General features: G+C 36.7%; 1 protein-coding gene across 1 annotated transcript in view; it reads right to left on the bottom strand.

Moving 5' to 3' along the window:
- The window catches only part of naaladl2 (N-acetylated alpha-linked acidic dipeptidase like 2), a gene marked incomplete at both ends in the record, with an annotated part of 268,891 nt that overhangs the window by 89,190 nt on the left and 164,658 nt on the right, over positions 1-15,043 (bottom strand). Inside the window, one exon of the mRNA XM_081357673.1 lies at positions 8,701-8,838. Coding sequence (XP_081213799.1) covers positions 8,701-8,838 — 138 coding nt within the window. The remainder of the gene's footprint in view (positions 1-8,700; positions 8,839-15,043) is intronic.

Here is a 15,043-nt window from a genome sequence, read left to right as displayed (position 1 = left end):
AATATCAATGAGGCTGATATCCCAGCAGATAAAAAGAAGAAACACCTGGTCCTGGTACACATCCCAAGCCACTCTGCTCTGGCTCGCTCTTACAGCAACATCGATGAGCCAATGTGGAGGTGTGGAAATCCCGCAGTGGACGTGCTACTTGTTTAAGAAACTCTTTTTCAAGAAACCCCAGGGATCGCAGACAGATGTGCCGGCCTTGGGGTGTGGTGTATGGAATTCTTTTTATTAGTTCATGGACATGTGAATATCAGAAGTAAAGATGAGGTTTTCTACCTCAAATGTACTAAGATGTACAGTAAGTGCCGCTGATGTGTACAGATGTGTTTTTTTATTTTTATTTTTATTCTTTGCGAGTAATCAAATTCACCTAAAAAATTCTGTAGGCTTCACACAGTCCCCCAAACTCCATTTATCACCCCTGACAACAGCACAAATGACTTTGGGTAAAGAGCAGAAGATGTATATGCAGTTCTAAGGGAGTGTTTAAAAGTGCTGCTGTGCACACGGGTCGTGGTGTGACAGATTTGCCCATTAATCATCAATAGGTATGAGAGGTTACCGGCTATTGAGAGAGGTGAGCGCCTCTGCGTGAGCAAAGTGAAAAAGTGATCTTGTAGGAAAAGAATAAAGAAGTCGACAGTGGCTGCAGTGGCTCATGTTTTATAAATGATCCTGAATAAGATGTTCTTTAGAGGTATATTCTGTACAAAAAAGAGCATGTATACCATGAAGAACATGATCTACGGACCAGAGAGGAAGCTGATTCACAACCAGGGGTTTATGTACACCATGTCCTACTTAAACATGTTATATGGGGTATTTAGGAAAAAAATGCAGAGAAAAAACTTTGAAATCTGTTAAACCTATAAATCAGACATTATGATTTAAAAATATAAATTCAAATTACATGTGTGTAGACTTTAATTTAGGCTGTTATTCACATATAAACAGATCAATGTGGCTAGAGCACATCAAATACGGTAAATGAAAGCTCAAACGTGTGCAGATAAAAGTGCTTTGTTCTCATTTCATGTATGTAGATTTGAGTTTCAAATTACCATTTTTGATTTGCTGTATTTTGACTTGTTGATCAATGTTTATGTAAGAGATAATGTAAATCCAGTTGTTATCGCAGAATAAACCCTGACAGGGTGATCCGGACTTGCAGAAGACGGGTCTTGCATTAGCCTGAAGGGGTTTATTCTGGGCCTTTTTTTCTTTTCTTTTTACAAACTTTTCTGTTCATCATTCAGTGTTTTCATTGTTAAATTGTAACACAAAGTATTTGCTATATGCTCATATTTTTCATGAACTGTTAGGATCAGCAACAAGCTGGAAATTATCCAACTATAATGTTACTCTATAAATTTATAAACACCCTTCTAGAAAACAATGTCATGCATTACTAATGTGTGTTGAGACCAAGACCAAGACAGGGACCAGACCAGACCAGCACTCCTCAAATTTATCAAAAAGATCTGTATCTACTGTCTGAGAAATGTCTTATATTTAATCAATACATACAGTTAGAATAATAAGACACTATAGAGCTGCTACCAATCAAATCACTAACAATAAATTAATCTTTGTGTTGCAGAGGAGGCACAGAAGTTGCATCTGAATTGGTACACCTACAGTACATAAATAATGTAATAAACATTTTGAAAATAGAAATGTGATGGGAAATTTGTCTACTTTTAAATATGATACTGATGAGTAAGTCTTAATGAGTAAGTCACGGAATCATTCATACAACCCATTTGTTCCAAGCAGCTGATTCATTTAGTAGTGAAACACGTTGCAGAAAAAGCAAACTTGTGTCTAAATTGTGTCACTTAATATTAACTTCTTGTTAATTGAACGTTTGTTATTGTGCCCATATTCGTGAAAACAGCTCTTTTGCTCTTGTGATATTGCTTAATTATATATGTTATATAAAAACAAGATCCCATACAAGTACGTTTTTAATCATAACTTGAATTTTGTGGGCATTTATATTAATTTTGGGCATTTCTGAGACAATCCTGCATTGATTTTGAACCCGGGACCACAGTAACAAAAGAAATCAAATTAGAAATACGTTTTTTGATTGCATTTTAAGCAGCAAGTTTTAAATCAAATCATATTAATGATGTAAACAAATAAATTAGACAGTGCACTGGCAATTTGGTGATATCCTCGCAGTTGTGGTCTTGAGATAAAATCCTGAGTCCTCTAAGTCTGAGACCGAGACAAGAACAAGACCTTCAAAAAATGGTCTTAAGACTGGTCTCGAGACCAAGACCAGTCTTGAGTATTATAACACTTCTAATTAGTTTGTAGTTATAACACATTCTTACTGAAGCCATAGTATAAATTTTGGCAAAACCTCATCTATTTTAGTCAGCTTCAGCTTGGTGACAGAATTTGCAAAAGTAAAGACTACGTCACAGAAAACCAAAAGTTTGGCTTCAAAATGGATGCAAAAGACGAATGAATGTAAGATAATTCCAGGCTCAGTTACAGCTGAGTTATCTGCCCTAACAAAAGCAGCACACAACGAGTAAATTATTATTATTAAAGTCCAGAACATTACTTCATGCCATATTTCATACCATAACACCATAATTCAGAGTTCAGATCACTGCGTGAGTGCGTTTTATTTCTCATGAGGTGGGAAATGGAGAGACCAAAACCGATATGGGACGGGTTACCTACAATCAATAGCGTCATAATTAAAGGAGCGGGTGTGTTTCGATAAAGCTATTCCACACAGTTTTCTGCCAGCCAGCTGTAATTGCATAGAAATTTATTATACTATGAGTTTTCATCTGGAGCACAGCGAGGAGAGGGAACACAAGCTCACAGACGTTCATAGAAAGAACTAATGTATTTGGACCCCTTTCGCTCTCTCTCTCGATTAGATTTCTTTATGGTGAATAAATGGATGATGAATTTGGCCAACTGATCCACTGGAACAAAACACACACTCACACAAAATAATGAATAAATACCCTTGAGGACTATAGAGAAACATTCAAGATCTTTTCAAAGCCGTTGACAATGAATTACCAGTCTTCTAAACATAGGTGGTACAATGCAAGAGCTGATGTGGGAAAGTTTGTGGCTCATATACGTACTTTTGCGGTTAATGTCTCATTTCCCTGGCAGGGAGACGCTGATGCAATTAGAGCACGTTGGAGTGATACAGTGAGCTTTAATTGAAAGGGAATGGAATGAAAGAGGGGAGACAGATGGAAACAAATGATTTGAAACCTCTGGAGTGGTCAAAGCTCGGCCCAATCAATAGAGCACAGATTACTAGCTTCGAAGCGTTTGATCCGGTTAATGGAAGAGAGGTGCAGGCTTGGGACCAGGCTGGAGCGGGTCACGGCTGGGAGCTTTCAGACCGTGAAGAGAACGCTAGGGGTGGGAGAGTGCCTGGGGGAGGCGGCCCTCCCTCTCTGCGGGATCGATGGCGTTCGTGTTGCCACTGCAGGTTTTCGGCGAACATTGATCGCTGGACATTGGGCTGGTGACAGAAGACAGGTTGTAGCGGTCCATGTTCTAGTCAGTGCCGGAGAGTGACACACACACACTTATACACACATAATGTAGAGCCCATGATGTATTTTCTAATTCTAAGTGAAAAGTTTAACTGAAAATTCCTTATTCGCTTTACTTCATGAAATAATGTAAGGTCCAAAAGTATACTTATAGTTAGCATTTTTTTTCTGTTAATTTAAAAAAAAAATATAAATCTAAGTGAAAATTTTTACTGAAAAAATAGCATGAATTTTAGACAGCATTTATGTCCCCTTATTTTGAGGTAGTGCAGACACTTAAATATTTCAGAAATATTTCTTACTTGTTTAACATCATAATATGCACGCATAATTTAAGATCCAAAAGTATGCTTATAATTAGCAATCTTTCTAATGGGTTACTTTGTGCTATTTTAAATCTAAGTGAAAAGTTCAATTGACAAAGAAAAAAAAATTGCGTGAATTTTAAAAAATATTTATGCCCCGTTACTTTGAAATAGTGTCGAATTTTAAATATTTCAAATATATTTATTATTCATTTTAGATCATAACATGTTTTATTTAAAATTGTTCTAATATAACTTTTTTTTTTACTTTTTATTTTAACTTTAATTTTCCAAATTAAATTGGATCTTCCAGTTATCTCAGACTTTCTTTCCCAGAAAGGAGAGTACTACTTATCAAGTAGGGTTATCCTAACTCTAACACCAACTCACCAAAACAGAGCTTAGCTCATGAAAATAACTGCAATATGATTTAATGCCTATATATTACCTTTCTAAATATCTTCATCGATCACTAGCAAATAGAAAGACATTTTAATCTAGTAAAGCAAAACAGTGCAGCATGAGCCTGTAGTCACCCCAATATTCTCAAAGCTTACCAAAAACATTAATCATGGACACTTGTTCCAAACCTGTATGACTGTCTTCTTCTGGGGAATATGAGAACATTTTTAATATTGCACTAGTTAGTTATAGAGAGAGGAGCTTTCAAGCATAAAAAATGACACACAAACACCATAAGAATTAACTAGAAAAATGGCAATGGTTCATTATTTATTTATTTATTTTTCTGAGTCAGGTTTTTTAAACTGGTGAATCAAGTTCATAAAACCAGTCTAAATGATCCATTCATGAATCGGACAGATCTAGTTCTTGTGTTAAACTCAATGACTCAATGATCCGGATTATTACTGTCTGCTCAACACATAAATGAATCATATGAATTCTGAAGACATGGAATACATCCTACGAGTCATATGTACCACTTTTATGATACTTGTAAAGTGCTTGTGAATCCATTTTGAAGCTTGAATGAACCCATGTATTGTTGCACAGAAGAAAGGCAGTCATACAGGTTTGGAACAACATGGCGGTGAGTACATGACGACATTAGTTCCCTTTATTGTTGAACTATCCCTTTAATGTGTGTTTTGGAACTTGAAGATTTGTCTTTAAGCCCATTTCCTTTTATTTTGTCCCAGGGGCTGTAAATCCTTTACTTATCAAGCCAAGACAATGGCTCAGCCACAGTGACGGGGTCTCCTGGGCGACCATGCGAAGATAAGAAGCGATTTTCACTCAATAGCAGGAATTAGAGACTAACAGCCCCTATTAAAATGTGTAGCAAAAGTGTGGCTTCACACACATGCGCACATGAGGGGAGAGACTGAGAGCCGACTCAGAGCTCGGCGTGTTTTTGCGTGCACATGTGGGGGCGGACTGTGACAATGACTGTGCGCGCATGTGCATGCTCCATATGGACAGAATGGCAGGTTCTGACACCTATCACGATGTGATGAAGCTTACACACACGAGTGTCTGTATATACACACACATCAGGAAACATCACAAGCACTCGCTGGCATAGTGCCACTAATTGTCATACTGGTATCTCATAACTCAGAAATCCAACGGTGAGAAAACTTTTTCGTCAGGCAGAGAGACATCTCCCTCCATTTGGTAGCATGTTGTACAGTGTGCTTCATCATTTCATCACTGAAACAGAACCTGATGTTGTGTCTAATTTAAAATATATTAAATGCTTGTCTTTAAGTCACATAAAGTAGTGGAATGCTTTCAGATATTTAAGCTATACAGTAAACTTTAAATGTAATAAAGAAAGTAGCAAAAATTAATTAAAAAAACATTAACAAGCCTACCATTCAGACATTTTGGGATTGGACTTTTTTTTTTTTTTTAAGGATATGTCTAATGCTCAACAAGACTGCATTTATTTGAAAAGTTTTACCTAATGAAAAGCGTAAAATAAATCTTTATAAATGAATTTACTATAACATTTGGTCAATTTATTGTATCATTACTAAATAAAAAGTAGGTCTATAAAAAATCTTGCTAACAAAAATATACAAATTTGGTTTCAATTAGTTTATTAACAAACTGATTTCAGTGTGATTTTTAGTCAGTTCACAGGTGTAGTTCATCAAATAAACTATGAACATATCCCAATAACCTTTGACTACCAGAAAATGTAACAATAGTTTTTGTCTTCAATTTGGAAAGTATATCAGTTGTTTTAAATTGAAAACCCTTTGCTACATAATTCAAGACATTCGCACACTTTAAAGATTAAGTGTTAAAATGCATATTGGCATAAACAAGCATTTTCAAATATTAAAAACAAATGCAACATGTGCATAGGAGACTGTTGATGCTCACGCATCTCAAGGATGCAGAAAACATAGTTATGTAACTGTTGTATAACAAAATTGCATAAAAACTTTGGCCATCTTCACTTTAAATTTGAACATGTGAAATACTTTTACTCTCAGATAAAGGTCAATGAGCAAAACTACATTATGTACATTCTTCATCCCACTTGAATGACCTTTCCCTGGAGGTCTATTCACTTAAATTCAATTATCTTCTCATACATGTCAACTTCTCCATCTGTCATTTTTATTTAGCCTGCAGCACATCTACCGTGGCTTCAGCGTTACGTCTGACCTCCCTGAAAGCTCTACATGAGAGAGTGCTGTAAGATGGCTGACCAGCCTTACTCTCATGTTTTCAATTAGGTCCCATGGGCACCCGTTGACTGATGTGTGTAATGGCCTTGGATATGGGCGTCCATAGCGAGGGCAACTTTAAGATGATGTGTAAAACCTGTGTAATTTACCACACTCAGGAGTTACACCCGCACCACAGAGCATAAATCAACCAGCCTTGGCTTTCTGAGCACACAACCTTCTAATCTAGAGCCAAAGAGTGTGATACCATCTGCCACCAGCAGGTGGAACACTGACGTCATGTGCTCAGAGCTGCTTTTGATGGTTAAATCCCCAGAAGAACCATGAGACTGAGAAGAATAATGAATATCTCAGGCACAAAAGATTCTGTTTCAGAGCTTAGTGGAGACATAAGGATTAACACACATAAGCAAGAAAAAGAGAATATCACAAAGCATGAGAGACACTAACAGGATGGAAGTATAATCGGTTTCTTGAAATAATGAAAATCTGCAATCATTTGATTGTCATTAAACAGTTGAACAGTAAAAGCATTCTTCAAAATACCACAGAGGAAAGAAAGAAATGACACGAGTGAGTAAACGATGACAGATTTCCCAACTAGTTGATCATATACATTAGAATCATTACATTTCTAAATGTATACTAACTAATTTTCTGTTTTGCATTTTAAGGGAGATGGGGGATATTTGTCATTATAATGGATATTTCATAAGATATTTCAAATTTATTTTTGCATAGGCACATAAAAGCTCACAATGGGATCCTGCCATTAAATAGCCTTATTATAGGTGTTTCGACAGTATAAAGATGAAACATAATACACTTCAAGGAAAAAGTAAAGGTAAGACACACAAATATTAAATAATTAGTTTGCCAACAGAATAGATATATATGGAAGCTTGTTTCCGCCACTGAATAAAACATTTTAAAAGATAATTGCGACTTTTTATCTCACAATTGCGAGTTTACATCTCGCAATTCTGACTTAATTTCTCAGAATTGCGAGATATAAACTCAGAATTGCGTGAAATAAAGTCAGAATTCTGAGATATAAAGTCAGAATTGCGAGATATAAAGTCAGAATTGCGTGAAATAAAGTCAGAATTGCGAGATATAAAGTCGCAATTGCGTCTTATAAAGTCAGAATTCTGACTTTTTTTCTTGCAATTGCGACTTTATATCACGCAATTCTGACATTATATCTCAGAATTCTGACTTTATATCACGCAATTCTGACTTTATAATACATAATTGCGAGTTCATATCTCGCAATTCTGACATCTTTTCTCAGAATTGTGAGTTATAAAGTCCAATTCTAAGAAAAAGAGACTTTTTTTTTTACCTTAGAATAGTTTATATCTCACAATTCTGACTTTATAACACGCATTTGCGACTTTATATCATGCAATTCTGACTTTATATCTCCCAATTGCGTGATATAAAGTCAGAATTCTGAGATATAAAGTCAGAATTGCGTGATATAAAGTCGCAATTGCGAGAAAAAAAGTCAGAATTCTGACTTTATAACACGCAATTGTGACTTTATTTCACGCAATTCTGACTTTATATCTCGCAATTCTGACTTTATATCTCGCAATTCTGACTTTAAAACACGCAATTGCGACTTTATTTCACGCAATTCTGACTTTATATCTCGCAATTCTGAGAAATAAAGTCAGAATTGCGAGATGTAAACTCGCAATTGTGAGAAAAAAAGTCGCAATTATCATTTTTTTTTTTTTTTGTGGCGGAAACAAGCTTCCATAGATATACCATGCAAAATAGAACATAATAAATAATTATTTAACATTAAATAAAAAATAAAGAATTTAAAGAAATAAAATGCTAAATTTATATATCTAATAAAATAATGTTTTTATATAACAATAATAATAATTATTATTATTTTTATTATAATAAGTATTATTAATTAATTTAAAACAAATTAAACACAACTAGTCCTGAAATGACATTTCAGAGAAAAATGGATCAATAATAACTACTCACTGTAACAATTAGCCCTGGTCTATAATGTACTAACATTTGAAAACACTGCTGTAAGTTTATAGTAAATTACTGTATAGTATAGTATAGTATAGTATAGTATAGTATAGTATAGTATAGTATAGTTACAGAAAGCGCAGCAGGTATCGTTTCTGGCCTAGGGCTTACCTGCGGCTGAGGGCATGATCATAGGGACACAGGGTCTTCCCTGCCCCATGGCGGGGGCAGAGAGCAGCATTTTCGCTAAGGAGGCAGATATGGGCTGAACCAGCAACGATGTCAGGTTGTAGCGACTGTCTCTCTCAGCTGTGAACAGAAACAGAAAAAAAAAATGTATTTCTTGTTTTAGCAAGTCTTTAGAACATTTATATCAAAACTAAAACACTACTAACATAATTCCATCCCCAGAAATCCCCCCCCAGCGTGCCATTTTTATTGATCAAGATTTTGTGAGCGTTTAGAGCACGTCATGGGGCTCTTAACGCAACACATGAGCAAACCAATTACCCAATCAAAGAGCTTTCCTATTGTTTAACACCTCCACTGAGTCTTCTCACACATCTTCATCTAGGAGGCCAGATGAACAGCATTAGTCCGTTACGTGCTGCATAAATATAGTTGCAGTGGGGCCGGGAGGAGATGCGTCTAGTGATGTAAACTGAGCGAGAAGGGGCGGGCGAGGAGGTTCGTAATGCGCTGTAAATCAGACAGAGAGAGAAAGAAGAGCGCTGAGAGGTACCTGCACAGCAAGGCAGGGACGTATCAAAGCCCTTCGTCGGCACTGATTGCAGCTCACGGGCAGCAAACTAATAGGCCCGGAGATTTTAAGTTTGAAGAAACGGTTTCTAGCAAGCCAATGGGGATTTATATGGACGAAATGCTCCATTGATTCAGCCTCATTAAAACGGAGAAACGGTGAGCCTAATCCTGCTTTAGGAGCAAATTTATTTAGGAGCTTCAATTTTCTGCACCGGTGGGATGGGGTACAGTCATCCACGAATAACAATCAGTAGACCTTTCTGTTACACAACACTCTATTACCTTCCACAGATAAACGTATTCACAAGCCACAATTATTTTACAGCAGTTATGTGGGAATGAACACAGAGGAAGATCCCGTTGAAATAAGCTTTTTTTTTTTTTTGGTCATAGGGGATACAGGAAGTGATTATTGAGCTTCAAGTGGTGCTTTTGAAGCAAGCGGGAAGGAAGTCGACCGGAAGTTGAAGCTGGCCGCGTGCCACCATCTTGTAGCAGAACTTCACCTGCTGTTAGCATCCCATTGACTCCCATTCATTTTGGCGTCACTTTGACAGCAAATAACTTTACATCTGAGACGTTTGAAGACTCCATTTGTCCATTATTTATTTCTAAAGAAACACGACAATGTATAAAATGCTCCATTACCTTGTAGCTTATGTTATGGCCCCGTAGAAGCAGTTTTTGTAAAAGTAGGCTAACGAGAGATTACCGTATGGACGGGAGGAGAAGCTCGCGAGCAATCAGGGAGACGTGGAGGCAAAATGACAAAATAATTAATCAGAATACTTAGCAAAAGTTTCTCCTGCTCCAAGCTCATGGACACCTCCTACTCACACTCTCCGTCTCTGCAAGATTCGGAAGGGAATGATTCAGATTTCTCATGCCACAGCCACTAGAAGACAGACGGGTTGCTCACGTCACATCTACGTCGTCAAGCTCTGTTTGAGTCGGTTTGAGTCTGCGCGTCAGGAACGGAAGTCCTAAAAAATCGCTAAAAATGGGCTTCACTTGTCTCAATTGAGTTCCAATGAGATGGCTCTGTCCACTTCTTATACTGTCTATGTTTTGAAGTAACACAGTAAATGCAATTATCTGCTTAAAGGTCACAGGGGTCAAGGTTCTGTATAGAGAGAGTAGATTATCTGAACTCATTGTCTTTTACCTTCTAAATGTGATTTAATCCAAATGACTGTGTGTGTGACTCAATATCCATCCATCCATCCATCCATCCATCTATCTCAATTCAAATTCATAAATTAAATTAGAGATTAAAATACATCCTCAATTAAAATCGAAAGGTCAAAATCATGGAGGTGTCCAGTGCAGAACTGAAGTTGTAGAGCTGCATATCCAGACACACCTGAATCTGATAATGGCTGCAGAGTGAACTGAATAAACCGAGAGACATAAAGTGACTTCTCTGTCTAATACTTTCGGGACATGACTAGAGCACTCGCTTTTTTTTTTCTTTCTTTCTTTCTTTCCAGCCTAAAAGTACTTTCATTCGTCTAGATAAATAAAACACAAACAAGGTTGTGGTCAATAGCTCTCATCCTTTCCTGTTAGTTCTATCTGTAGAACAGCTAAAAATGAACAAACCCCCTCAAAACCCATTAGGTTGTGCTCCAGCTGGAGATATTACAGCGCTGGAAATAAAGGAGCGCTGACCTTGATGAACTCCAGGAGAGAGTATGCACTCGCTGTTTCAGCCTGTAGATACTGTACAGAGGAGAGACGACTGATATAGTGGAGTCCATACTACGTGGTGCATGAGAGGAGCATTTAATACCTCACACGTCAACTAAGATGCTAGTCTCAGGGTAAGAATGATTCATGGTGCCTGTGTGTGTGAAATACATACACGCTCTTCCCTCCATCTCCAGAGGACAGATTTTTGCAGCATGCAGAAGTTACGAGGGACCGTGTCTTTTAATCCTCCTGTGCTGGTGTTACCTATTTGTTTATTTATTTATTTTTCTGTGGAATGAACCTAATGCTGATAAAGATGCAATATTAATGGACATTATTAACAGATTGAGCATTACATTTACCTCAAGAAAGCCATTCAATTCCCAACTTTTGTTAAATTTACTGTATGCATTCATTAAATCTTTACCTCATTAATGAATGCATTGTTAAAGCCACACTGTGTAATATTTTAAGTAGATTTTTAGCAAAAAACACGTTATTTCAAAATTATATGTTCTCATTAGTGTGTAATCACTTCAACCAACTAATTAAGTATTCTCGTAAGTGTATAATCTGCCATTTAGAATACATACGAGCGAGTCGCTCGAATGGCGGAAGCCATGTTGCGCATCCATCTTGAAAATACATTAGACAAAGAGGAACATACAAGCTTCACATTTTGCATTTTTACACGCAGTGGCACCGTGACGAATGCGAGAGGGAGATTTGCTCGCGTTTGCTGGCAGATTTGAAAAAATAATAATCGGCCAATATTTTTTTTTTATTGTAGCCACTCTTGAAATGTTCATATATCAACAATGACTTGGAGTAGAAAGGATATACTAAAAAGTTGATATAAAAACCGCCTTTTATGCAATGTAAATGTTTATATACAACTCAGTATATACAACTCAGTTTGTATTTGAATGTTGATTATTAAAATAAATTTGATTCCCTGTTCTTTGTCTCCATTTTAAACGAAAATAGCTCCAAACAAATCCATTGAAAGACCAACACACAGTTGTGATGTTTCTGTTGCTGAGAGAACTGGTTGAAGGAATGAATCACGCAAAACCAGCCACTTGTTTAAGTCATGAATGAATCAGTGTTTTGAACAAATTGGTTGAGTGAATCAATCAATGACTCACTTATTTAATGCCGTAATAATGAAACCCACAGAAAAAGTTAATGAAAAATCCCAGCCATTAATGCACAGACAAACAGTCCATCTGGATGTAATTCTTACATCACCATAACACTTTCGCCAAATATGTAATACTGGATCTGTCTACATTTACAACAGTATATTCAATGTAATACTGTGCTACACCTACACAGTTAAAATCTGTTTACCACCCCCCTAATTACAAAGTGTCTTTATTTATTGTCCTGTATGAAGCTTATTGTTCTGTTTCACCTACAAATCTTACTCATCAAAATGGGTGGTATTGACTTGGTTGTGGTATTAGTAGAAGTATTACATACAATTTGTAAAATGCAGAGCTCTCTCTCTCTCAAAAAAAGAAAAGATCTAGATATATTTCCCCCGATGAAATAAAACTTTAAAATATGCATGCACAGTGACACACAGACACTTTCAAACATCTTGACACCTTGTATTTCACTTGACCTTTTTTTAAGGTTCAAGCAATGTTATTTCATCACTGTAATCAGCACAAACAAAGCTTATTCCACACAGAATTACTCACCTGCTCTCCCTGTGAACTTTGTGCAGTACACAGATTCATATCACAAATCAATTAGATACGGCATGCTCAATGCTATAGATGCCTCCCTGCTGATGCATATGTGTAATTTCAGTATATTTCATTACATTTTGATAAGCAAGATTCATTTAGACATTGATTAACTAACGTCATTATAATTAAAGTAGAAGGCAAGGTAACACTAACAGGATACAGAGTCACACTTGTACAATACAGTGCAAACATCACCACAAAAAAAAAAAAGTGCTGAAAATGAACCAAAATAAGTGTGAGAACATTTTTTTTTAAGCAAACAAGCCTGCCAGGAAGAGTTATTTGCTGAAGTGCGATTACCCACAGGGCTTAGACTCATTCCCGCCACACAGATCTGCTCATGAGATATATATTACACGCCTGCGGTGGGACCATATGTGCAGTGTTCAGATTACAAACACTTCAGTAGCTCGCATGCAAACTTTTTCATTCAGTCTCGATATGTTACAAATCAAATCTCTGAGAATGACTGTAGTCAAGACAAGCTCATGTCAATAAAGAACAGGAAAGAATTCTTCATTTTGAAGAATGAAGTGTAAGAGCTTCATGCACACATTCATTTGTAGTCGAAATTGTTCAACCCCCATTGCAAATCTGGCTTATTGTAAAATGTACAGACTGTCAGATGTTTGCAATGAACAAATCAAACAAAAGTAATTGAAATAGCTCAACACAACAAATGTTTCAAGGAGTTTCTCCAAATTCAACTGAAAATGCAACTTTTAATGACTTCTGCAGTCTCATAATTATTTAACCCCTGAATAGAATCCCTCACAACAACACAAATCTGCAAAACAGGTGTCAAGGGCTTCATTAGTTGCACCAGGTGTGCTTGAGCTAGAACACATGAAATACCTCAAATGGCTAGGTTTGTTGAGTGTACATGTTTGACTGCATGTTAGAAATATGGCTAAGTCAAAAGAATGGTCCAAAAAGTTAAGAGAAGACAGCATCGCCCTTCACAAACAAGGAACAGTATACAGAAAGATAGAGAAGGCACTAAATGTTCCTAGAGACTAGAGCCCGACCGATATATCGGCAGGCCGATATTATCGGCCGATATTAGGCATTTTCAAAACTATCGGTATCGGCATTTATAACGGCCGATAAATGAATATTTCAAAAATAAAATAAAAACGGACGAAACACCCTTCAACCATGTTATGAGTGTTGGCGTTGTATAGTTTGTCCACCAGAGGGCACTCTACACCGTCCCTGTTGGCAACACTCGTGTATAACGCGCCACACATTCTGCAACCTGCTGATCCAGCCCGAGTCGGGCAGAGAGAACCGCGAGTGAGATCATCGGTGAATTGTGTTCATGGTGAGTTGGTCACGACTCACGAGACATACATTGCTTGGATAACAATTAAAAGAACATCCCTATCAGTTCTCTTAACTCTAATAAGGATGACAAAATTCGTGACTATCATGTCCAGTTTTGCTGCGGTTAAATAAGCCGAGAGTGAAGCGGAACAACGCGACGTATAGGCTATATTCACATAAAATGTTAACACTGCAGTTCACAAAAGTTCATAATGTGCATGTGCTTTAATGCTTTGTCGGTTAAACATTTAATTTTAAATGCTGATGCGCTGTTCTAACGTGTGCGTTTCTCAGCGCGTACATGTGAAGCTCACATGCACTAAAAGCCTTTCTACCAGCGCCTGGATACTGGACTAAGTTATCTTTCGAGTATTATTGTGCTAATACTGTTAAATACACACAAGATTTACATAAACAAAGTCGGTTGTTGTCGGTCAAAAATTAAGAGAAAATCTGCTTGTCAAATGCGTGTACATTAGACGTGTCGTGCTCAGCTCTTAAAGAGACAGTAGCAATTGTAAACACATTGCCGCTTGTCCTTAAAGGGATAGTTCACCCAATAATAAAAATGATCTCATTATTTACAGGCACTCTAATGTTGTTCCAACTGTATTAATTTCCTTCTAATATTTTTCTAATATTAATAGTTTGAAGAATGTGGGTAACCAAACAGTAGCTGGTCCCCATTGACTTCCAAAGGAGAAAAATATACTATGGAAGTCACTGGGGTACATCAACTGTTTGGTTACCCACATTCATCCAAATAACTTATTTTCAACAGAAGAAAAAAACAACTTGAGAGAGTAAATTATGACAATTTGAATTTGTTGTCAATTTGAATGTGAAATTGTTGTTTTTGTTCAAAGGACTAAACGTTTAGTCTTAAAAAAAATCTTAAGTTTGTATTTTTATACATTTTATTTATCAGAACTTTAATATATTTTGATGTTCCTCTGTTCTGTTGTGACAATACA

Source organism: Scardinius erythrophthalmus (assembly GCF_964197995.2).
Source record: "Scardinius erythrophthalmus genome assembly, chromosome: 25".
In the NCBI taxonomy this organism is placed as follows: domain Eukaryota; kingdom Metazoa; phylum Chordata; class Actinopteri; order Cypriniformes; family Leuciscidae; genus Scardinius; species Scardinius erythrophthalmus.
The sequence above is the reverse complement of the archived record's forward strand: the minus strand, read 5'-3'. Positions and strand labels throughout refer to the sequence as shown.